Source organism: Eucalyptus grandis, chromosome 7 (assembly GCF_016545825.1).
Source record: "Eucalyptus grandis isolate ANBG69807.140 chromosome 7, ASM1654582v1, whole genome shotgun sequence".
In the NCBI taxonomy this organism is placed as follows: domain Eukaryota; kingdom Viridiplantae; phylum Streptophyta; class Magnoliopsida; order Myrtales; family Myrtaceae; genus Eucalyptus; species Eucalyptus grandis.
The window spans coordinates 10,889,153-10,914,751 of NC_052618.1; the positions used below are offsets into that span (position 1 = coordinate 10,889,153).

General features: G+C 38.6%; 2 protein-coding genes across 3 annotated transcripts; both read left to right on the top strand.

Moving 5' to 3' along the window:
- Positions 1-5,535: 5,535 nt before the first annotated feature.
- Positions 5,536-11,866, top strand: LOC120295553 (mitogen-activated protein kinase kinase kinase 9-like). 2 transcript variants are annotated; one of them, XM_039316782.1, is made up of 8 exons: positions 5,536-5,887; positions 6,510-6,594; positions 6,794-6,856; positions 8,755-8,912; positions 9,361-9,433; positions 9,692-9,751; positions 9,859-9,972; positions 11,485-11,866. In XM_039316782.1, exons 1-8 carry the CDS (start codon positions 5,619-5,621, stop codon positions 11,662-11,664), a joined length of 1,002 nt encoding a protein of 333 aa, XP_039172716.1. In that variant the 5' UTR covers positions 5,536-5,618; the 3' UTR covers positions 11,665-11,866. The 2 variants fall into 2 exon arrangements, with proteins under 2 accessions (XP_039172716.1, XP_039172717.1); XM_039316783.1 differs by lacking the exon at positions 6,794-6,856.
- Positions 11,867-18,158: 6,292 nt separating this feature from the next.
- Positions 18,159-25,408, top strand: LOC120295252 (mitogen-activated protein kinase kinase kinase 1-like). The gene is made up of 8 exons (XM_039316246.1): positions 18,159-19,784; positions 20,285-20,369; positions 20,569-20,631; positions 22,353-22,510; positions 22,976-23,048; positions 23,289-23,348; positions 23,452-23,565; positions 25,081-25,408. The coding sequence occupies exons 1-8, from the start codon at positions 19,516-19,518 to the stop codon at positions 25,285-25,287; spliced, it is 1,029 nt and encodes a 342-aa protein (XP_039172180.1). The 5' UTR covers positions 18,159-19,515; the 3' UTR covers positions 25,288-25,408.
- Positions 25,409-25,599: the final 191 nt, after the last annotated feature.

Below are 25,599 nucleotides of genomic sequence, written 5' to 3' on the forward strand. Positions count from 1 at the left end.
ATTTGGCTTGGTTTTCTATCGAAAAATTAGGAGAAAATCTCAGCATAGGAAATTTTTTGTTTCGATTTGATTTTGAGCACAATTTCACAATTTTATTTTCTTTTATTTCTAAATCCTTAGAATTAGGAAGTAGATTACTAGAATTAGCAAGTAGGAAATCTGATTTTTTTCTTGCTATTTTCTAGCTGTCCCGGGCCATAAATATGTTATCTTCTTTGAAAGTATGATATGCAATAAGATACAGAATAAATCACTTTTCTTCTTTGAAATCCGTATTGTCTAATACTTTTAATTACTCGTATAACTGTACAGTGAGTGTACGGTGGCTTGCGTTCAGATAATCGCCCATTGTACATGTCTTCTCTAAAAGTATGACATGCAATTCCCTGTTTTCCCCTCTCTTTGATCTTTTTTGTTCACAAAGCACAAATGCCGGAGGGAAGCCCCAAGTCGATGGCCACTTCTCCTAGTACTTCCACGATATTAATTGATAAAATGGCCACAGCACTTTATTGGGAGTGTTTTAGCCAAAGTCAACATGCATACTGGATAAATACAAAATCAACCACATTACAGTTCATATCTCCCCGGTTGACAACATACCGTACGTTCGGTTAATGTTTCTTATCTTGGTTCTTCTTTTGCATATACATAGTAACGAGGCCAACACTTAATTACGACACGAATGTGTAGGAAGATCATATTGAGAATTGATATCCACCTCCAATCTGGAAGAAAAGAAAATGGATTAGTCGGGTTGGGTTGGTCCTTAAATCATGGAAACATGTTCGTATGATGTCTCACTCACTTTCACTCTATCATTAAGGCTACATTTAGCAATCGAATAAAATTTAAAATATGATAAAATCTATCATATCCTATATTTGGTGCATGCTCATAATATGATAAAATTGCATATAAAAGGGATATAGGCTGAATAAAATTATCTCATCTAAAACGTGGATAAAGGTAGATAAAATTTTTAATATCAATAATAGGAAAATTATTTTCTCGAATAACAAACTTCTTAAATTAAAAAATTGAAATTATATTTCAATATATATAATATTCGAATTCTACCATAAGAAACTCAAAATATAAAAAAATAACAACATAAGAAATTCAAAATAATAAAAAAATGTTAATTTATTTAATTTTATATTATCTTTATTTATATATTCGAATTTAATTCTATCTTATAATATAAATTCAATATATAATGTAAATATATATTTATATTCATTAGATATTTTAGGTAATTTTGTATTTTAGGTATCTTAGTATAGTTTACTATTTAATAAAATTTTATTAGAGAATATCGAAAGGGAAAAAATAAATAAAAAAAGATAATAATTAAAAAAAGAGAAGAAAATACAATTGAAAATAGAAAAAAATAAATTGTTGCGAGAATTTTTTTATCATCTCTATTTGTAAACTTTTAGATTCATTTACATTGATTTAACATTTTATATCGAAAAAATATGATATTATGTGAATATATCCAATTTTATTATTGTGATTCACTAGATAGTGGAGTGAATATGATATAGTAGAATATTTGAATTTCATATTTTATCATATCCAGTTCTATCATGACTAGAAATTTAGACAACCAAATGTTGTCACAATTTGATCTTGTTGCCCTCGATCCTCCATAATGAGGAAAGAAAGGGGAAAATATCGGGTTTTGAGGTACTCGATCACGAGAGTTCCCTCACGGCTTGCGTCCCAAAAGACCTCATTACCTCGCTTTTCGGGTCAAGCCTCTTGTGAGTTCCCTCTACGAGATCGCGAGCTCTCCTAAACTTGTACCCCACATGACAGCGAAGTGTTGCGATTCATATCCACATAGGTACTTTATCATGGTAGCCCTTTCGATAGTATGTTTTACCCATAAGAATGTCATCACTTCATCCTTTGGGGTACTCCCACATCAAGTATGCTAAAAACCATGGTAAATTTCATCGAAACTCGTACCCCGTGCAACGGGTTCATTTATATGGTCTAATTGTTTATGACAATCTAAAAATAAGATGGGAGTCGTAACTAGCCTCGTTTTTAGGGATTGATTAGAAACTACTCAATCGAGGGTCGGGAGTATTCTCTCGATTCTTATGCAACCAGATATTTAAATCCGATGACTTGGGTTACGTTAATATTTCTATTAGGGCCATTTTAGTACCTAAATAGTATGTTGTATTTACCTAACGTGTCCATGCATTTCTTCTTACATTTTCAAGACCATTTGTCCTAAACTAAGTGATCATGCGTGATTAGTCATTTTCATGCTAATCTATTTCTAAAGAAAATGAAAAGGAAACACCCACTTGAATTGAAAATTGCGAAGTAGTAAGTAAACGATCAAGGAAAACTGTAAATCTATTATGCAATTCTAGAAAATATAAAAGAGAAACACAATTGAAAAAGATAAAAGGAAGAGAGAACTTGCATCTTGTTGGGCTTTATATAATAAAGAGAACCTGAGACATATGTCGGGAAAATGAATAGTACATGATAATAGTTGGAATGGACATCGATCTCCACTATCTTTGCGCTTTTGCCATCTTCAGGGTCGTATTCTAAACCCAATCTATGAAATCTATAACTACATGTATACAATAGAAAGAGACAAACATATACATCAAAACAGTCAAAAATACAACTTCATATTAAGATCAATCACTTAAAGAAAGTTCAATACAAATGACCAAGCTCACAGGTCTGAAAACAGACAAAGCTCCAGAAAATCCAGTCATGAATTATTTTCGGTGATATGAATAGTGACTATGAATAGTGATTTTCCTAGCCTATTGATACAGTTTCCTAGCTATAGGCCTAACTTCCGTCACAAGTATTGTAGTCACAGTCTAAATTATAAGAGCTATGCATTGCAAGAATATGTTCTTCGTATTTCTATTCAAGTTTTGAAAGTTTGATATTAGAGGGGCTTTAGGTGACTTGTGCTGTCAGGGCATTCCACATGTTTATGTCGCTTGATGATGATGCTTCTTCATGAGTCCTGAAGGACTCGGAGTGCCAGCATGCATATTTTGCTAAGGCCAATTTGCTGGTTGAGTATAATAAGATGTGTCTAGTCCGAGGGATAAGGATAAAAGTCCTTGATCATAGGAGTCTTGATGTCAATTTGAGGAGGTATATTACCTTTTTCCTTATGCTTGCCATGGCCCTTATTCTTTCCTTGTGTTGCCAAATGAGCACTTTCTCCCGATTCCATAATCAGTCTTTCTTCCTCTTAAACACATATGGTCATGAGTTCATTAATTGACCATTTATTCTTATATGTGTTGTAAGAGATATTGAAAGGTGCATACTATTACGGAGAGTGTTTAGAATATAATACACAAGAAATGATTCGAATATCTCAATTTCAAGGTTCTTAAGCTGAGCTGTAATGTCGCTCATCTTCATGAGGTGCTTACGCACACGTCTAACACTAGTGAGTTTCAACAATAAAAACTTCATAATTAGGATCATGGCATATGCCTTCTCTGAAGTCTCAAATTGCGCAATAATGGCCTCCAATAAAGCCTTAGCATTGCTATGCTCAACAATTGAACCATGGATACTATGAGATATTTTAGCCCTTATAAACATCGCACTAAGGCAGTTCGATTGCTCTCACGGATCATAAAGGGCTATCTCAGCTGCAATGCTTGAATCAGTAGGAGCTGGTGGTTTGTCTTTCTTTATAGCATAGTCATCATCTATTCACCCCAATTGAAGAAGAACTAACTTCTTTCAAACTTTATAGTTTTCACCATTCAAAGAATTCACAGTTTGCAAACCTGCACATTAAACAATCATGCTTATGTCACAAAATTTGAGGCAAAATATACATAAATCATGTTTTACCAATGTAAACATATTACGAATATGGATCACATAACATAAAAACTGCATGTAGGCTAATTTTTTTAATTTAAATAGATTCATAATTATATTATGAAGAAACTATCATATTATATATCATTTCTTAATCTCTATGGGTAAATTAAGAAAATAATATGATATTTCATCATAATTAATCATATTAATATAATGAAAATTCTTGTGGGATAAAATTCATCACATTAATATAATCAATTACATTCAATGTTCATTTCTAAATATGATCCAAAGGCTCTTAATATATAATTTAATTAATTAAAGATATTGTGGCTTCTCTCTAATTAATTAAATATGTGAATCATTGGACATTTAATTTCATGTATAAAATATTCATAAAAATGCATGAAATGGCAAAAGAGTAAATAAATGCACCATGGGGCAAAACAGTAAAATAAATTCGGCCAAGGATAGAACTATAAATTACAAATGCCAAGGGTAGAATCGCAATAACGGCAAAAGAGAGGGGCAAAACATAAGAAAAGGAAAAAGGGGGCGGGTGTGTGTCGTGCACGAGCCTGTACCATCGCCTAGGCAGTTCCGCACGCGCGTGGCCCCACGTGCTTCTTCCTCTATGCGCACAGAAGGCCTTCTCTCACCATTTTTCGCCCTGACTTCTGCCGTACTTCTCCGGTAACCCATCTCAGACCAAAATAAATAATCGGTTTTAAAGACCACACCGACGGAACCACATAAGTCAAGTTTCGGTGTAAATGACCAAGTAATTGGCCTCGAATCAAATAAAAATTTCCCAAAACGCAAATCCTTAATCACCACGACTTCCACTGCTCGATTAGCATTCGGTGAACACCGATATGCCGAAATAACTTATGGCTATTCTTCCTCATGATGGTGCGACTGTATTAGTCCAAAATAGAGCAGGTCGCCAGAATTTGCCTGGAATAAGCGAGTTTCTCTCTTGGCCCCAAAATTTTGAATTACTGTTCATCTCAAAATGCCCTAAAAAATACACCAAAAATCGACAAAAACAAGGTGGAGGCACTAAACTTGCTTAGCTACCAAATGTTAGACATAAAAAAAGCAAATGTGGAAAAATAGGATTAAATGTAAACAAACTTCCAGCCATTGTTCATTGGAAAATTCATGGAGATTCAACGAGATTACGGACACACTCTACTAACCAAATCGCCTCACGTTGAGGAACCCGAGACGCGTCCCAGCCGACTTGCCCTGTGCTCCCTCAATCCCTGGTGAATCGCCCAGTTTCGGACATTGGGGCACCCTTTTACGTAGGTACATGTGAGCGTGGCCACATCCAACCGAACAAGTAAAACAAAACATAACAATGACGTATAAAGGTCGCGTTTTTCCCACTCTTGATTTGGCTAAACCACTCCCTAACAAAGTTATGTGACCATTTTGTTAATTGGTGAGTCCTAGGTTTCAGCATGCCTTGGCATTTCTTGTTGTGCGAGTCCCACTTGAGCTTGAATTTACATCCTCTGATAGATTTAGTATTCGGATTTCGTTATTTTCTTCTTTAAGTAAATTAATTAAGGAAACTCATAGAAGGAACGAAGGGAAAAGGACATAACGGGAACAAACTTCAATGATTGTCTCCCTTACCCTTTTTTCTCGCAACTTTACATTTTTTTTTAACATTCTTGAAGAGAGAGAAAAAAGGAAAGTGGGATATCCTTTCGATCCTCTAGAAAGGAAAGCGCCAGAAGACGGAGCGAAGCTCCAAGCCAATGGCCACTCCTCCTCCTGCCACGATCTTCTACAGCTGTTCTTCGCATGGAGTGGATCGGTTGGATGGAGATGATTCCGACTGTTTTTTGTCATTTGAAGATGAGTCTAAGGATGAGAATGATGTAGGAAACATCCCGTCTGCCAGCAATTTACAACGATGGCACCCAGTTTCTTCCCACGGCAGTTTCAAACAAAAAATCACCTCATGGAGAAAGTGCCGGAAGTTGGGAAAAGGGTCATTTGGAGTTGTCTATGAAGTCAACACTGAGTGAGATTCCTTTGGTCCTTTTTTTTTCTCCTTTATAATCATTTATTCTTGGTATAAGCAAGCAATCTTTGGGGGCGAATCGGTGTTCTCCCATATTGATGTTTTGTTTGAAGTTCTGATGGCACTTCTTGGTCTGCAATTTTGTGTTTAGAATTAGGAACACTTTATGCAGTAGAACATGTAATCCTTTGACATAGGAAGCGCATTTAAAGAGACATGACAAAGTGTTTGATCTTCATGTTGGGAATTGGAGAGCATTACCGGTATGATACTTATTGAAGACCACTCTTTATTGTCTAACAGATTGATGAAGTAAAGATTCTGTATTTCAAAAATCAGGTCAATTTAGCAGTCCATCATTTTTATGTGACTTTACTAGCTTGAAAAGTGTGCATTTATTTTTCTTTCTCTCTCTATATCATCTGAGTACACGAATTGTCTTAGCCATGTCTGGTCAAAAAACATAAAAAGGTTGGTTTTGTCCCGAATACGATAGACTGTGGAAAAGATATGTTTTCTCCTGTCTGTGGAAGAAGGACATCTCCCCTTCTTCGAGTATGTGTAAGACATCATCACGAAAGACTTGGCATTCATACTCTCTCATGCTTCTCTATATCCACAGGGATGGATCCTATTTTGCTGTAAAGGAGGTTTCTTTGTCAGACCAAGGACACCAAGCCCAGCGGAGGTTATTGCAGCTTGAGCAGGTAACTGCTCATTTCTTTCTTTATCTTGTGAAGTGGCCTTTAGGCATGACTACTTGACTAACCTCATCTTATAACTTCCAAGCTGATGTATATGCAAAACTATTTATAAGACTGCCGTATATACAACCATAGATCGGGTGTGTGTTTAATAGATTTTCTTTTGAATCTTTCTTTCTGTGATACTCTGCTTTCTTTTCAGGAAATTAAGCTTTATAGACAGTTTGAACATGAAAACATAGTTCAATATATTGGCACAGACAAGGTGCGGTTCCTTCTTGCTAAGTTGTTTTCTGTAGTATCTATCACTTTGGCATCAATTATGATATCACTGGAACTGAGCAAAATATTTAGGGGAACATGGCTGTGATTGCAGCCACAATATAGTGGTGGCATCATCATTACTGCATGTGTTAGCTGCGATTATCCTGTGAGTAAGATCATAGCAGTTGCAGCATTTTAGCAGTAATGGGCCACTCATGACAGAGACAAGCATTTTTAGGTCTCCTCCACCAAAAGAAAAGTTTGTGATGGATTGTCTATTAGCCATAATAGTAATTATATGAGACAGAAAATATGTAGAGTAGATGTCAGTTTATGGAGTCTCTCTCTGTCTCTGTCTCTGTCTCTCTGTCTCTGTCTCTGTCTGTCTCTCTCTCTGGGTCTCGCAATGAAAGTAATTTATTTTCTTCCTTCCAAAAAGTGCCTGTTTTGCAGTCAATTAACCCTTTTTTTTCTGGTGGTGAATAATTTACAATATCTTGCAGACTAAACATTCAGGTCAAACTCTGAGGACTAATAAAAAGGAATCAAAGGATGAGAAAGTGAAGTCATTTAATTCTTCATGGGTCATTTAATTGACCATCTGATGGTCTGCATGACTAATGCGCCGACCTTTTCTTCTTCAACTATAACTAGTCATGGCTGTAGCAATAATAATGAAGTTCCTGCACGAGTTGATTTTTTCCATCTATTCTAGTCCAGCATGTCTTTTATTCCACTACTCATTTTTATGCAACATCATATAATTCTTACCTCTACAAATAGAGAAAACTGAAAATGGAACTAATCATTGTTCAGGTGAGGGAAGTAGTTCCCATCTTAGTGGCTTAAATGTTCAAGTACCTGTCTTTTTGTTCTTTTCTAAACATAGTTTGGCAAGAAGCATCAGATTCTAAGAAAGTGCCATGACATAACTTCTATTTGGAAATTAAACATGCAAAAGATTGTTGCTTTCAAACCAAATTAAGTTTACTACTCCTACATTCCACCACGTTGTTTTGCGGCAATGAGGGATTGACAAAATAGGACCTCTCCTTCTTCTGCGCGCTATGCAACATTTTTTGTTGGCACTGTTGCAAGTCAAAACTGGGGTGAACGCTTATAACTTGGATATTTGTGTTGTAAAAGGAAACCAACAAAAGAAGAGCTCGGTCCCATGCGTTCTTGCCTTATTTTCCTATTTAAGTTCACAGAGTTACTTTTAAATTGTCATCTGATGTAAACTTTTACTGAACTAACCCCAATCAAGCAGATTCTCACTAGACACTGATCATTTATTGAGGAGGTCGTCAGTACCAAAGTGCAATTCAACAAGCATAATCAACTTAAGAAAGATTTCTAGTCCCTGTGAAAGTAATTTCCTCAGGGCCTAGTCTAGGAACCTCTGGTCTTCGTACACTTGATTGCTGTGGGAAGGGTGTTCTCTTGATCCAATAATTGGTTAGGCGTTAAAAGAGGCCTAGACGTCCAGGATCATTGGGATGAGAAAACGTAAATGTCACTGATGTTTTTCATTTTATTTGCTATCTGGTGTGGTTGTCTCTAAATTATTTTGTTAGAATATCCTGTACAGTTTGTTTATGGGGTTTTGATGGGCCTTGTGTACATGTAGTCGCCTTTCCACCTAATAGTATAATCTTTTGAGTTCTGACACAATTTCAGAACCAAGTTCTGCCACATTTTATTTCCATACATGACTTCTTTTTCAGCATTCCACGTGCCGTTTTCAATCTGTTTGCACATGAGAGGGGATTTTATAGCAATCCACATTGATTGTTTCTGTAGTTTCAACATGCCTTATATACTTCGTCTCGTTCCACCTAATAGCGTAAGCTTTTGGAGTTGGATATTCTAACGTATATGATTTTCACTCTCTTCCAGGATAAGAAGAAGCTTTACGTATTCCTTGAGCTCATGTCCAAAGGTTCACTTTCAACTCTTTATCGCAAACGCCCCTTGACGGAATCCCAAGTCTCCGCCTACACTAAGCAAATTCTAGAGGGTTTAAAGTATCTTCATGTCCAGAAAGTGATACACAGGTAGGAGAAAGATGCTTGACTTTGCATTAGTAGTTTTGAATAATTGAAATAGTGATTCACACTTCACATTTCTGATGGAAGGTTGATTTTGTTAGGGAAAGAGATCATAACCAAACAAAGAGCACTTTGAAATTTATATATTTTGTTTCGGACACACCCCCATGGTGCCTTTTGAATAATGCATTCTTTTACTTATTCAAATACTTTTTGTGGATTTAAGGGAGTTGTCAAATCTTTTGACCAGAATGTTGTGTTATGAGAATTAGATTTCTTGTGATAATTAGTAAACAACGAAGTAACATTACAAGCTTGTCCAGCAATATTTAGCATAGGCAAGATTATTTTGCTATGTCAATGGTTGAAGGTGGAAGTTGGTTGAAAATTTTAACTTTTTATATATCTTACTTGCATCTATGCTGGTTTCTCATGCTTCCAGTTCATTCTGTAGGGATCTTAAATGTGCCAACATACTCGTTGATGCAAGTGGATCTGTGAAACTTGCAGACTTTGGATTGGCAAAGGTATGTCCCATCAGCGAAAGCAAACTCTCACTCTCTCTCTCTCTATATGTGTGTGTGTGTGTGTGTGTGTGTGTAGAGCAAAGGCACATGCTCAAAAACATATGCAAGCACAAAGCGCTTGTGAGCAACAAAGATACATGTACAAATACTTATGCATGCGCACATGACAAACTCACGTGTAGACATGCACAAAGTGAAGCATGTGTTGTCCTTTACTTTTCAAGATAACATATCACCTTTCTGTGTTTAATCATACAGGCCACCGAAATGAGTGCTGCTAAATCTTTGGAAGGAACTTTTCACTGGATGGCACCTGAGGTTTGCACCCTCCGCTGCCATTTCCCTTTTTTTCCCGTACTATCATTGGCTGTAGAAGGTGCATATCTTTTCGATTTCTTTTTCATCCTTGTTGGCTGTAACTGCAGGTCCTCAATAGTGGAAAGAATGGAAGCTATGAGTTGAAAGCTGATATTTGGAGCCTTGGGTGCACTGTTTTAGAGATGTTGACGTGCAAGCCTCCGTATTCTGACACTGAACTGGTATGTAATTAAGTAACCTTCTTTTTATGTTTTATATCCTTAAGATCCTTGTTATGCTGGAGTTACTAAATAAGTTGAGCGCATGTTTTGATGAGTCCATCACGCTGGCATTCTGAGAAAACAAAACGACTAGGTGCACTACATAGCAAAGAGAGAGGACAGAGAATTCAATGACAGCTATCGAGAGTATGGTCATGTTAAAGGATATGCATAGTATTTATGGTCGCTAGTTGGTTGGGATTCTGGAGTAAATAGCTAGCTAACATGGTATGAAAACTTGGTTGAATATTTGAATCTGGACTTTCTCTTTTAAGCAATTTGGCATTGTTGTCTAATACTTTTAACTACTACTACAAGTGTACACTGAGTGTACGGTGGCATGCGCTTAGATAATCGAATATCGTATGCATGTCCAACCTATAGATATTTGGTACATGTATGACCCTACCATTCAGTCTCAAGAATCTCTCCATCTTCTCCTTCACCGTCACGTGGTAATTGAACAGCCAAGAGAGATTGAAACCCCAATATTGTTATCGCCATCTCTGATCCAGTTCTGGGAGCAGCACTGACATTGATTGCTTTGTGTTCTCTTCTGCGTCCTTTCATCGTGTGGTTGTCCTCTGATCCGCCATTATCAACCTTGGTGATTCCTTCATTGATTTCGTGTGTTGAATCTCCACTGCTCTTCTCTGAATCAATTGTTGACGTGGATGGTTGTCTTCTCTGCTAGGGTTAGTTACTTTGGATACGTTTCAATTTGGTTGGTAACTTTCTGAATTTTGTGACAATTTTCATGTTCTATTACAAGTTGGCAACTTCTCCGTACACATAGTAAGTTTTCCAATAGGAATGGTAATTAATGGCTCTAGCCAGTAAATTACCCATTGATGTTTGAAAGTTACCAACCAATTTTAATGTTCTATGTCAAGTAGGCAACTTCTCCATACACGTAGTAAGTTTTCCAACACGGATGGTACTTACTGGCTTCTAGCCTGTAAATTACCTACTGATGCTATCCCTTTTTAGGGCACGACTTCACAGAAACGCTCGTGTTGATAAAATGGCTGCTGCTGAAGTTTGGAGTGTTCGGGTGAAGGTTTCATTGTTTTGTGCTTATCTTTGAATATTATTTACTATAAAGGAGAAAAAGTGTACCATTCTCCTCAAAGCCATCATAAATTATGCAACTGACGCCCAGTTTCTTTTACTTTTTGGTTAAATCTAGGACACTTAAGAATTTTGAGCAAAAAGCAATAGATATTTTTGCTTCATTGGCAGTAGTTGGAAAGCATTCACGCATTGATCCCTGCAAACTGTTACATATCATCCATGTCTCCCACTTCTGCAGTATACATGATTCCAGAATGATCAATGCAGATGATTGCCTGAAGCATGATGCGCTTAGATTTGTCTACAAATCTTATTGACTTATCCAGCTGTCATATGTTAGCTCCCCTGGATTTGTGATTAACACTAGCCTCTGCTGTGCTTTCGTTCTTGCTGTGGCAGTGGGAAGTATTGAAGAAAATTCGCAAGGGTGAACCTCCTCAAGTTCCCCAATTTTTATCAGAAGATGCTCGAGACTTCATCCACAGATGCTTGCGACGAAACCCGAAGAAACGCCCTTCTGCAGCAGAGTTGCTAGACCATCCTTTTGTGAGGGATCCACCTACTTCTGGTTTTGCTTGACCTCGTTACAAAAACAAATTGTCATGAGGTTTTGCCATGCCATACCTTTCCGGTTCATTGCTCTGAAGGTCTTCCTTTGGGCTAATGGGAAGACATGTTCGTCAACTTACCGCATTTGTACTGTATACTCCAAAAATTCATAACATTAACAGCCTACTCTAAACTTTTAAATAGAGCAAATAGTCCATGTATTTATAGTGTCTATGCTCCATTTCCCGATTCCCTAACAATTTGTCACGTTCTACAGCTTTCTCCATAAGTTTTAATTATTCCCCCAGATCGTCCTGGAACTTTTCATAAAGGTTAACTGGTACGCGATAGGTTAATTGGCATTTCCATAGGGGAGAGGTGTGTGCAATTGATCGTCAAGCCATGAAAACAACCATAATTGCAGTTTCCCATAGCATATATTAGAATCTAGGAAAATCAAAATGAAAGTTTTGGTAGCGTGATGGTGATGACGACAATTTGAGAAGTTTAGATTCTTCCTTTTGTTGTTTTGGTTGCAAACCAAGTCCTCCCAGCGAAAGAGTTTTAACTCATTATGATAGACATTCAGCTGTCTCTGGTGTTTGTGTAAATCTTATAAGCCAAAATGCGAGGGTGTTATCGTAGTTTCTCCTACTTAAATTGTTGGTAGCACACTTGAAATGCGGCTTTAATATTGAACTATTTGATGGTCAGTGAAAAAGTTTTAACATAACAATGACACGGATAATATAAATAGAGGCCGCGATTTTCCCACTCAAGACTCAAGCTCCCTAACAAAGTTTTGTCACCATTTTATCTGTCTGCGTCCCATTTTCCTCCATCTTCACCCTTCTCTCTTTCTCTCTCTTGCGAGAAAAAAGGGCCAAGAACACCGAGATTGAATTTACATCCTCTGTTTGATAGATTTAGTAATTAAAATTCGTTATTTTCTTCTTTAATTAAAATAATTAAGGAAACTCATGGAAGGAAAGAAGGAAAAAGGACAGAACACGAACAAAACTCAATGCATCGTGATTGGCTTAGTCCATTTGACCGGCAAAAGTTGCGTGACATGTCCTGACCCTTTTTTCTCGCCACTTTACATCTTTCTTCAACCTTCGCCAAGAGAGAGAAAGAAGAAATGCAGGATATCCTCCCGATCCTCCGCAAAAGGAAAGCGCCACAAGGAAGATTCGCACAAATGCCGAAGGAAGCCACTTCTCCTTCCACGATCTTCTACCGTTGCCCTTCACATGGAGTTGATTGATTCCGACCATTCTTTGTTTGTTTTCGGCCCAGAAAATGTCTGGCCATATATTTCAGCGACCAGAATTCGATGATTACATGTCACGAACAATGCTTGTTTCTGAATAATTTTAATTAAGTAATTGTCAGCACTCCACGAGCCAGTCTCGGGTTTGAGGTCCCAGCCTACTTGCACTACCTCCCCCTAGTTAATATAGGGGTATTCGCACCGTGCTCCCCATGCCGGACGAAATGTGAAATTTCAGGCACCAAGGCACTTTTTATTATTTATGTAGTTGCATGCTATCACACCCCAAAACCACAAAGAGTGGGAATGACATGGCCGTCCTTCTTTACAAAGGACGCAACCTCAAACACAACCAACAAACTAATATTAATATATATATCATATAAACTAACAAATTGATTGCAACATTAGAGTTTCTATAATCCACCAAAAGAGAAAAGAGATATACGTTTAAAACTCAGACGATCCAACTACTAGTAAGTATCATTTGCACCACTTCCTTAAATCATACCAAAAACAAAATAGAACTCCCCAAAAGTTTCCCACCGACTACGCACTCACTCTATTCGCCGTTAGCTGAGGAACCTGAAAAGATTAAAGAAATAGAACTCCCCAAAAGTTTCCTACTGACTACGCACTCGCTTTATTCGCCGTTAGCTGAGGAACCTGAAAAGATTAAAGGAGGAATGGGATGAGCAACCACAGCTTAGTGAGTAGTACATATCTTCTAAGCAGATCGAACAACCACTATGCATGTATACAAAATAATACCAAATTCCATAATGCCGATTCAATATATAAAATACAAATCGAATCATATAAAAGTTACTTCTCATCATCAAAGATTTATACTAATATGAAAAACTCATTTAAATCGCCATCAAAAGTTAAGTATCAACGGTCGAATCCATTGAATAATCTCCATCAAAAACACATATCAATGGTCTATCCATTGATCAATCTTTTGCTCAATAACTAACCATGATCACGACACTTGTGACAAGGCGACCAAGATTCTCCCCTTGGTAATATCTCCACCTACAAAGTCGGTGGCTAGGCCCAGAAGGATATCCTAAACTTGGTATGCATACCCCAAAAATCCCTTACTGGGTTCACGGTCATATTGAGCATAAATAACCATTCTCTAATACCAGAAATCCAATCCAGAAATCAATATCTTAAATCAAACAAATAACATTTTGCAACATAGCCCATTATCCATTTCATATCCGTTTCTTAAATCATCATAAACCTTTCCATAAATAAGTTGCAAAGCAATTTCATATATATTTTTCCACAAACCTTGTATAACATGCTTTTCAAACATTTACAATCAATCAAAGAGTAGCAATTGATCGATATGGCTTTTATGCAATAAAAATGCTCTTCTTGATTCAATATATATACATACATACTTCAAGACATGATTTTATAAAACCAAAGGAGATATAGTATCACTCACCTCGTCGTCTATGACCAAACGACGAACAATACTGTTATCGTCGAACTCAAAGCTCTATCAAATAACCGAAGAATAATGTTAAAATCTATTTTATCTTGATTACAAAATGATTAAGTTACGCCTTAACTCTAACAAAAGGACTTCTGCGCGCTAACAAATCGCATAACCAAAGCGATTGTTCAAGCCATTCGCAACATGAAGTTTAAGCGCAAAACTTGATCAAGCCTTAACTTTTTCTTCCGAACCCCGATCTGAACGTACTTATAGTCAATAGAGAGCCCTTGAAACATATTACAAGAATCCCAACTTGACCATCCCAAAATCAAGCCGAAAAATGACAAAATACAAGCCCAAAGCTGCTGGACGCGTATTGTTTACTGCGCGCGGGAAACTTTGAAATTTTGTTTCGGACAAACCATAAGCTCAAATCATGATCCGTAAAATCCCACGGCTCCACAACACCCTAAACTACCATTCTTACAAAAATACACAGCTCAAAGACTTCAAAATTAGACTTCGCCGATCGATTTTCCAAAAATTCCGAATTTGAGTCCTAAATCCAAAAATTACTTCAATCGAACAAACAAGGGGCTTGATCTCTTAGCGGGTGTTGTGTTATGGAGTCGAGTCGGCTTGGCGAGGCATTCGAGGCGTGCACGTGCCAAAATTCCTTTCCTTTCTTCCCCCTTTCTCTTCTTCTTCTTCTTTTCTTTCTTTCCTTTTTGGTCGAGGGAACTCTCAGCTTCTATTTAGCCGAGCCCTCTCCCCTCTCCTTTTTGCTTTACTGACTTTTCAGCTTCTTTTTCAGTTTATTCTTTTGGGGCCCACTAACATAATATTACACATGCAGCTACATTAACCTAGACAAGTAAAATAAAACATAATGATAATGCAGAGAATACAAATAGGGATAAGTGTGTAAGAAGTTTTAAAACTTATCAACAAAATGCAATTTAGTCCTAAACTTTTAAAAAGTACAATTTAATACTTAAACTTGTTACGGAAGTGTAATTGAATTCTAAAACTTTAAAAATTGTAACAAAATTCTAAAACTTATCAAATTGGTCAAATTAAGTTATTTTGTTAATATTTTTTTTTTTGAAAATTTAGGATTCAATTGTACTTTTGTGATAATTTTTAATATTAAAATTTCATTTTTTGAAAATTATAGAACTCGTTATACTTTCACGATAAATTTTACATTTTAATTATACTTTTGTAAGTTTTAAGACTCAATTACATTTTTGTAATAAATTTATGATTTCTAGTATATTAGGCTCGTACAAATAAAGGGCCGTACTTTTTGCACTTCTAATTTGGCTAAAATACTTCCCAAAGTGTTGTCATTATTTTATCGTTGTGGTTAGGCTGCGCATGACAACGCTTTTGTTTTTTCGAATAGTTCTTTTCTATTTTTGCTCCGGAACAATTTCGAGTAAAAGAACCCTAGTTTAGTAACGACACAAAATTTCTACTCCCGGAATAAAAAAAGAATAGAAATGTGTTTGGTAACGCAACAATTTCTTTTTTGTATTTATTCATTTTTTATTTTTGCCGACGGATCGCCGCCGCCGCCGACGCCGGCTCGCCAGCCGCCGCCGTTGCACGACCGCTGGCTGCCGATCGTCACCGCCGACCGCCACCGGAAGCCCATCGGAGGCGGCCGGGCGGCCGTGGGGGGGCGGCCGATGGGCTTCCGGCGGCGGTCGGCGGTGACGGTCGGGCGGCGGTGGTGGCCGGCGACGGCGGGCGGCAACGGTGGGCGGCGACGGGCGACGGCGGGCGGTGACGGCAACCGGAGGCGGCGGCGACCGGCAGCGGCGGCGACCGGTGATCGGCGGCGGCGGTGGCGGCGGCGGCGGTGGGCGGTGGCTCAGGCGGTTGACGGTGGTCGCGGCAAGAAAATAAAATTAAAAAAGAAAATCAGCTTACTTCTAGAAATTGTTCCCGGAACAAGAAACAACTTTTTTGCTTCTCAAGACTGTTCCCGGGAACAAAACGGGAACAAAAATTGAGAAATTGTTCCTGAACAAATGTTTTACCAAACAGGTTTTGTTCTTTTTGTTAGGGGAACCAAAGAACATAAATTTTAAGGAACATAAACGTTGTCATGCAGGACCTTAGCATCCTATGCGTTCTCTTCATATCCTTAAGCCTGGTTTCTATTCCATTCTTCTCGTGTCCCTTCGTAATTTATCTTCAACCTGCTCTCTCTCTCTCTTGCTGGCAATTATCTTCCTTCCACGCTGCCTCACAACTCCAACTCTCTCTCTCTCTGCATCCTTCTAAATTCGCCGGAGGATACAAGATTTATCAAAACAGTGTGCCTTGCCAAAAATATTAAGTGGGTTGCAAGCGCCACGTCATTCGCTAATGTGATATGCATTTTTTCATCTTAAACCAATTACCATTAAACATGTATATACTAATGTAATTTAATAAACAAAACAAAATAAAAAATTTCTATCCACCTCACTTTTCTCCTCCATCTTCGGCCACTCGAGCCCAGCCCAACCTCTTGTCTCCGTTCACCCATCGCCACTGGCAGAGTTGCCAATGCCAAGTCCTAGGATAGCACTATCGGGTGGAGTTGCAGATTTGCAAGTCAACTAGGGATGATCGGGTCCAGGGTGAGTAGAGTCTAGACTTGGACCCGACCTCGTTATAATAAGTTCCCATTTTCTGGACTCTATACCCGACTCTGTTTGTATTGAATCCTGTACCCGATCCACCCCGTTTTTTCAATCCGGTTCCAAGGTCAACTTGTTTTCACTGGAACTTGTTTTGCAATCCCCCGATATCATATACGACTTTGAATTTTATATTAATACGCGAGATAATAATGTAATACTCATAATTTGTATTGAAACATTAAGCACCTCTAATAAATAAATACATGAATTTTTTGACTAAAGGAAAAATTAAGGATCCATAGGTTTTTTTTTTTTTTTTTTGGGAAGGGATCCATAGGGTTAATTATAATAAATAAAATCATAGGGTAAATAATTAGCAACAAACATGGATATAATATTAGTCTTATTTTCACAGTTACTGCATGAAGCTACTCAGCAGGTATAACTCTTCCTACAAAAGAGAAATTAGGTGAGTCAATCCATGTGATACACAAGAATTTGACAGCGACGAATATCGTTTGTCCATCAGATAGTGCGAGAGGGAGCCGGTGAGGGAGGGAATGACAAAGGAGGAGCGTTGTGCGTGTTTGAGAGAGCTAAGAGAAAAAACGTTGTGTGAAATAGAAATCGAGAGAAAAAAAAAGGGTTTTGGACCTCTGCTTCCAATCCGGGTCCGGAACTAAGGTTTCCGAGTGGGTAATCACTCGGAATCTGTTTCCGGACTGGTTTAAATCGGTTCTGAATTTTGGGAATCGGTTCCCGATCCTGTGTTTCGGGTGGGTCGGTTCGAGAACCTGGTATACTAGGTTTGGTTGCAGACCACCGTCACTCGTGGCCATGGACAAGCCATTGTCACAGTAGAGTGCGCAGCTTTCACTCTGATACTAATTATAGGGTATGCGACCTTGTAGGATATGCTGAAGCGTTGTGGTGGTTATACGAGAGAATTATAATAAACAATTCAAGACACTTATTATACTTAAACTGCGCTACAAGTATTATACTCTAAATGATCACTCTCGCACAACTATTACAATATACTTCTCTCTTACCACATTCAAAACACAAGCAAGCAACTATTCTATCTTCCTTTCTTGTGATCACGGAGGGACAATTCGCTCACTCAGAGCTATTCTCTTTTATCATCAGGCTGTGTTGCCTTTCTCTTGTACTTCCTAATCCGAAGCTCACTTCTGGAGGCTTTCCCTGAAGCTCACATGCGCGTGGCTTTCCCTGCTGGCCTGAGGCTCTCTGCTTGCGAGTGGCGTGAGACCCTCTCTTTAGCCTGAGGCTCTTCGCCTGCGTGTGGCTGGCCTCTCGCACATTTTCTGTGCACTCCAAGGTTGGCCTTGAGGCTTCTTGGCCTGAGGCTCTTTGGCCCTTTGAGGCTTTACACCCAACTTCAAATGGTTGATGTACTGCCATATTCATAGGCTGAAAGTTTCAAATGATGGCTCATCATCACTTGTGTTCACGTGACTTGGACTTCTCTTCTTTTGCCGACTTCATTTTGAACTTTATCCAACCGCAACTTTTTCTTCAAGCCAAAGTTCAAGCTTTCTTTCTTCTTTTGATTTTTCTTTCACCAATTTGTCAACAATTGTGGCCTGCATGTCCGTTAGCCGACTTAATGGAGAATGGACTTCCATTCTCTTCTTCTTGCAGACTTTCTCTAGAATTCTCCCGTGTGCAGTGGAGAAATCTTTCTTTGCTTTCTTCATGCTTGCAGCTTTTGTTTTCATTTTAAATGTTGACCGCAACAGTCACTGGAGCCATGGTTGCAGTTTTGGAAGTCCCGTCGCGAGCAACGACGGCTCATGGACTGCCATCGTAATGGGAGTGGCCCACCCTCTGCTCGTGGTCGGCCCCGTCTTCCTCCATAGTCGCCCACCCTCTGCTCGTGGTCGGCTTCGTCCACGGCCGAGCCACCCCTCCATCGTCACGGCGGCTCATGGTCTTTACCTGTCCAGATCTGGAATGGAGTCGGGCCTCCAGATCTGGTCTCGTTCATGGCCACAAGCCTAGCTCGTCCATAGCTCGCGAGGAGGTGGCGAGTTCGAGATCCCGACAGCCATGGATTGCGAGCTCAAACAGCAAAAGAAAATACAGAGGAATAGATGTCGGGGGAGACGATGGGAGCTTGATCGCAGTCCATGGCCGGCGAATCCGTCGGTGGGGTTCAGCCTAATTAAGGCGCCGGCGGCGACGGCGGGGCAAGAACGGAGGTCGGGCCAGATCTGGACGAAAGGAGAGGGCGGAAGAGAGAGAAAACCTATTTTTATGTGTTTTTCTAATTCAAATTCGATGTTTACGTGTCAATCTCTAATTGGATATGGATAGAAAGACACGCAGCGACATTTGAAAATCACTAAATATTTTCTACTGTAGAGAAAGAGAAAAAAGGAGGCAGGATGAAAATTAAGGAAGGTGGTACCCGCAATTTCCTTTCTTTCCCTTCTCTCTGATCTTTTCCATACCCAAGCGCACTGCGGAGAGCGGGAAGCTCCGAGTCAATGGCCAGTCCTCCTTCTTCCATGATCATCTGCATCTGCCCTTCGATTGAATTGAATTGGTCGGATGGAGATGATTCTTTTTTGTCAACGGTTGAAGATAAGGAGTCTAAGGATAAGAAAGCTTTGGGGAACACCCCTCTTGCCGGCAATTTAGAACCATGGCGTCCTGTTTCTTCTCAGGGGTGTTTCAAACGAAACATCGCCTTATGGAGAAAGTGCCGGCTGTTGGGAAAGGGGTCTTATGCAGATGTATACGAAGTCATGACTGAGTAAAATTGCTTTGCTTCTCTCTGTTAATGGTTTAGTTATTCTTGGTATAAGCAGTACAATCGTTATCCTCCCATCATGTCTTCTGAATTTTCGCTGATAATTTAATTCTGTGCTTAGAATTTAGAACGCTTGGGCATGCGTATAAACATGTAATTTTTTTTGTTAACGGGAGTTTTAATCTTTTGGTTGACGTAAGAGGAGAATACAAACGGTTTTCCAATTTTTTTGAAAAGCTCGATCTACAGAGTTCTAACTTGACGAACTTATTGAAGTCCTTTCATTCTTATTGAACAGATTGACGAAGCAAAAATCTTTATATTTCAAAATTCACTTCTCTCTATCATTTTTCTGTAACTTTACTAGCTTTAGGTTATTTTTCTTTTTCCTCCTATCTATATGTCATTTGGAGTGCACGAATTGTCAAACTACGTCTGCTTAAGGCATGATTCACGAAAGACTTGTCATTTACATTCTCTGTCATGCTTCTCTATTTCCACAGTGATGGATCCTTTTTCGCTGTAAAAGAGGTTCCTTTGTTAGATCAAGGAAGCCAAGGCAATCAGAGCTTATCGCAGCTTGAGCAAGTAACTGCTGGTTTCTTTCTGTAAATTGTGAACCGGCCCTTAGGCATGACTACTTGACTTACCTTGATATTACAACTGCCAAGCTGATGAATATGCAAAACTATTTATAAACTGCTGTATATATAACCAAGATCTGGTGTGTGTTCGATAGATTTTCTTTTGAATCTTTCTTCCTAGTGATACTCTGCTTTCTTTTCAGGAAATTAAGCTTTATAGACAGTTTGAACATGAGAACATAGTTCAATATATTGGCACAGACAAGGTGTGGTTCCTTCTCACTAAGCTGCTTTCTGCAGTATCTTTTTCACTTTGGCAGCAATTATGATATCATCGGAACTGAGCAAAATATTTAGGGGAACATGGCTGTGATTGTAGCAACAATATAGTGGTGGCGTCATCATCATTGCATGTATTAGCTGCGATTATCTTGTGAATAAGATTACAGCAGATGCGGCTTTTTAGCAGTAATGGCTTCTCATGTCAGAGACAGGCATTTCTGGGTCCCCTCCACCACAAGAAAAGTTTGTGACGAATTGACTGTTATCTGTAATAGTATTATATGAGAGAAAATATGTAGAGTAGACGTCAGTTTATGGAGTCTCTCTTTCAAACTCTCTGGACTAATAAAAAGGAATCAAAGGATGAGAAAGTGAAGTCATTTAATTCTTCATGGGTCCTTTCATTGACCATCTGATGGTTCGCATGGTCATGCGCTAACCTTTTCTTCTTCAACTATAACTGTTCATGGCTGTAGCAATAACAATGAAGTTCCTCCAGGGGCTGATTTTTTCCATCTATTCTAGTCCAGCATGTCTTTTAGTCCACTACTCATTTTTATGCAGCATCATATAGTTCTTACCTCTAAACTGAAAATGGAACTGATCATTGTTCAAGTGAGGGATGCAGTTCCCATCTTAGTCACTTGAATGTCCTAGTACCTGTTTTTTGTTCTTTTCTAAACATAGTTTGGCAAGAAGCATCAGATTCTAAGAAAGTGCCATGACATAACTTCTTTTTGGAGATAAAACATGCAAAAGATTGTTGCTTTTAAAACCAAATTTGGTTTACTACACCTACAATCCACCACATTGTTTTGTCGCAATGAGGGATTAACGAAATAGGACCCCTCCTTCTTCCGCCAGTACACTACGCAACTATTTTTGTTGGGACTGATGCAACTTGAAACTGTGGTAAATGCTCATAACTTGGATATTTGTGTTGTTCAAGGAAATCAACAAAAGAAGAGCTTGGCCCCATGCGTTCTTGCCTTATTTTCCTCTTTAAGTTTGTAAAATTACTGTTAAATTGTCACCTGATGTAAACTTTTACTACATTAACCCCCATCAAACAGATTCTCACCAGACACTGATTGTTTATTGAGGAGGTCGTCAGTACCAAAGGGCAATTCAGGAAGCATAACCAACTTAACAATGATTTCTACTCCCTGTAAAAGTAATTTCCTCAGGGCTTTGTCTAGGCATCTCTGGTCTTCGTGCACTTGATTGCTGTGGGAGGGGTGTTGTCTTGATCCAATGATTGGATAGGCGTCAAAAGAGGCCTAGACATCCAGGATCATTAGGATGAGAAAAATGTAAATGTCACTGATGTTTGTTTCATTTTGTTTGCTATCTGGTATGGACGTCTCTAATCTATCTTGGTAGAATATCCCATATAGTTTGTTTGTGGGGTTTCGATGGGCCTTGTATACATGTAGTCTCCTTCCACTTAATAGCATAATCTTTTGGGTTCTGACACAATTTCGGAACCAAGTTCTGCCACATTCTATTTCAGTACATGACTTCCTTTTCAGCAATTCCATGTGCCATTCTCAATTCGTTTGCACATGGGAGGGGATATTATAGTATTTCACATTGCTTGTTTGTGTAGTTTCAGTGTGCCTTATATATTTTGTCTTGTTCCACCTAATAGCTTAAACTTATTGCATTAGATATTCTAACGTATATGATTTTCATTCTCCTTCAGGATAATAAGAAGCTTTACGTATTCCTTGAGCTCATGTCCAAAGGTTCACTTTCAACTCTCTATCACAAACGCCCCTTGACAGAATCCCAAGTCTCCGCATACACTAGGCAAATTCTAGAGGGTTTAAAGTATCTTCATGATCAGAAGGTGATGCACAGGTAGAACAAAGATGCTTGACTTTGCATTAGTAGTTTTGACTAATCGAAATAGTGATCACACTTCTCATTTCTGATGGAAGGTTGATTTTGTTAAGGAAAGAGATCATAACCAAACAAAGAGCACAATGAAATTTGTTATTTTGTTTTATGGCATTCCATGGTGCTTATTGATGATACTTCTTTTACTTATCCAAATATTCTTTGTGGATTTGAGGGAGTTGTCAAATCTTTAAACCCTAATGTAATGTTATGAGAAGTAGCTTTCTTGTGATAAACAGGAAACAATGAAGTAGCATTATGAGCTTGTTCAGCAATACTAAGCATAAACAAGATTCTTTTACTAAGTCAATGCTTGAAGGTGAAAGTATAAATTTGCATGTGAGGGATGAAAATTTTAACCTTCTATATATCCTACTTGCATATGTGGTGGTTTCTCGTGCTTCCAATTCCTTCATTATTCTGTAGGGATATTAAATGTGCCAACATACTGGTTGATGCAAGTGGATCTGTGAAACTTACGGGCTTTGGATTGGCAGAGGTATGTCCCATCAACAAAAGAAAACTCCCTCCCCCCCCCAACCGCGCACGCATGAGCAGCAAAGACACATGCTCAAAAACATAGGCATGCACAAAGCACTTGCAAGCAACAAAGATGCATGTACAAATACATTTGAGTGCGCTCATGACAAACACATGTGTAGGCATGCACAAAGTGAACCATGTGTTGTCCTTTACTTTTCCAAGATAACATATCAACTGTCCGTGTTTATCCGTTCAGGCCACTGAAATGAGTGCCGCTAGATCCTTGGAAGGAACTTTTCACTGGATGGCACCTGAGGTTTGCACCCTCTGCTACCATTTTTTTTAATGTACTATCGTTGGCTGTAGAAGGGTCATATCTTTTCCATTTCTTTTTTCATCCTCATTAGGTATAACTGCAGGTCGTCAAAAGTGGAAAGAACGGAAGCTATGAGTTGAAAGCTGATATTTGGAGCCTTGGGTGCACTGTTTTAGAGATGTTAACATGCAAGCCTCCGTATTCTGACTCTGAACGGGTATGTAATTAAGTAACCTTCTTTTTATGTTTTACATCCTCAAGATCCTTGTTATACCGGAGTTACTAATTAACTTGTGCTAATGTTGTGATGAGGCCATTAGGCTGGCATTCTGAGAAAACAAAATGACTAAGTGCACTACATAGCAAAGAGAGGACTGAAAATTGAATGACAGTTATTGGGAGTATGGTCATGTTAAAGGATATGCATAGTATTTATGGTTGATAGTTGGTTGGGATTCTGGAGCAAATGGCTAGCTAACATGGTATGAAAACTCGGTTGAATATTTGAATCTGGACTTTCTCTTTTAAGCAATTTGGCATTGTTGTCTAGTACTTTTAATTACTACTACAAGTGTACACTGAGTGTAGAGCAGCGTGCGTTTAGGTAATCAAATATTGTATACATGTCCCACCTATAGATATTTGGTACATGAATGACCCTACCATTCAGTCTCGAGAATCTCTCCATCTTCTCCTTCACTGTCACATGGTACTTGAGCAGCCAAGAGAGATTCAAATCCTTATATTGTTATCACCATCTCTGATACAATTCTGGGAGCAGCACTGACATTGATTGCTTTGGGTTCCCTTCTGCGTCCTTTCATCGTGTGGTTGTCCTTTGGTCTGTTAATTTCCATTATCAACCTTGGTGATTCCTTCATTGATTTTGAGTGTTGATTTTCCACTGCTCTTCTCTGAATCAATCATTGACCTGGATGGGTGTATTCTCTGCTAGGGTTAGTTACTTTGGATACGTTTCAATTTGGTTAGTAACTTTTGAATATTATGACAATTTTCATGTTCTATGTCAAGTTGGCAACTTCTCCATACATGTAGTAAATTTTCCAATAGGGATTTTAAGTAATGGCTTTAGCCAGTATATTACCTAGTGATGTTCGAAAGTTACCAACCAATTTTAATGTTCTATGTCAAGTTGGCAACTTCTCCATACGTATAGTAAGTTTTCCAACAGGGATGGTAAGTACTGGCTCTAGCCAGTAAATTACCTACTGATGCTATCCCTTTTTAGGGCACAACAGCAGAGAAACGCTCTTTTGTTGATAGAAAGGTTACTGCTGAAATTTGGAGTGCGCTGGTGAAGGTTTCACTGCTTTGTGCTTATCTTTGAAATTTATTTATTATAAAGGGGAAAAAAGTTATACCATCCTACTCAAAGCCATCGTAAATTATGCAACTAATGCCCCGTTTCTTTTACTTTTTGGTTAAATCTAGGACGCTTGAGAATTTTGAGCAAAAGGCAATAGATACTTTTGCTTTATTCGCAGTAGTTGGAAAGCATTCACGCATTGATCCCTGCGAACTGTTACATATCATCCACGTCTCTCACTTCTGCAGTAACCTTGATTCCAGAATAATCAATGCAGATGATTGCCTGAAGCATGATGCGCTTAGATTTGTCTACAGATCTCATTGATTTATCCAGCTGTCATATGTTAGTTCCCCCTGGATTTGTGATTAACACTAGCCTGTGTTTTCGTTCTTACTGAGGCAGGCGCAAGTATTATATAAAATTCAGAAGGGTGAACTTCCTCGAGTTCCCAAATTTTTATCAGAAGATGCTCGAGACTTCATCCGTGAATGCTTGCAAGCCAACCCAAACGAACGGCCTTCTGCAGCGCAGTTGTTAGACCATCCATTTGTGATGAAGCCACCTCCTTCTGGTTTTGCTCAACCTCGATACAAAAACAAATTGTCGTGACTAACTTACCACATTTGTACTGTTCACTCAAAAAATTTATGACAGTAACGGTGTACTCGAAACTTTTAGATTGGACGAACAGTTCATATATTTATAAAGTCTATGGTCTTTAAACTTGTTAGCAATGTACAAAGTGCATTCTCTGCTGGATTTGAAATGATGGGTTCGAAGGAAAATATTGAGGAGTCAAAGATCGATGGACGAATGAATCTTCTCCGTCTCGGAAGCGAATCTCAATTGCTACAATAACTGCTCCCGTGAGAAAACTCTAAAGGCTACCTCACAACCCCAACCCTCTCTCTGACTCGTGCT

Coding starts and splice junctions, on each gene's coding strand:
- LOC120295553 (XM_039316782.1), top strand. CDS start 5,619: ATGGCCACTCCTCCTCCTGCCACGATCTTCTACAGCTGTTCTTCGCAT. Junction 9,434..9,691: donor CAGACTTTGGATTGGCAAAG/GTATGTCCCATC, acceptor TTAATCATACAG/GCCACCGAAATGAGTGCTGC. Junction 9,752..9,858: donor TTCACTGGATGGCACCTGAG/GTTTGCACCCTC, acceptor CTGTAACTGCAG/GTCCTCAATAGTGGAAAGAA.
- LOC120295252 (XM_039316246.1), top strand. CDS start 19,516: ATGGCCAGTCCTCCTTCTTCCATGATCATCTGCATCTGCCCTTCGATT. Junction 19,785..20,284: donor GTATACGAAGTCATGACTGA/GTAAAATTGCTT, acceptor CTATTTCCACAG/TGATGGATCCTTTTTCGCTG. Junction 22,511..22,975: donor GATCAGAAGGTGATGCACAG/GTAGAACAAAGA, acceptor ATTATTCTGTAG/GGATATTAAATGTGCCAACA.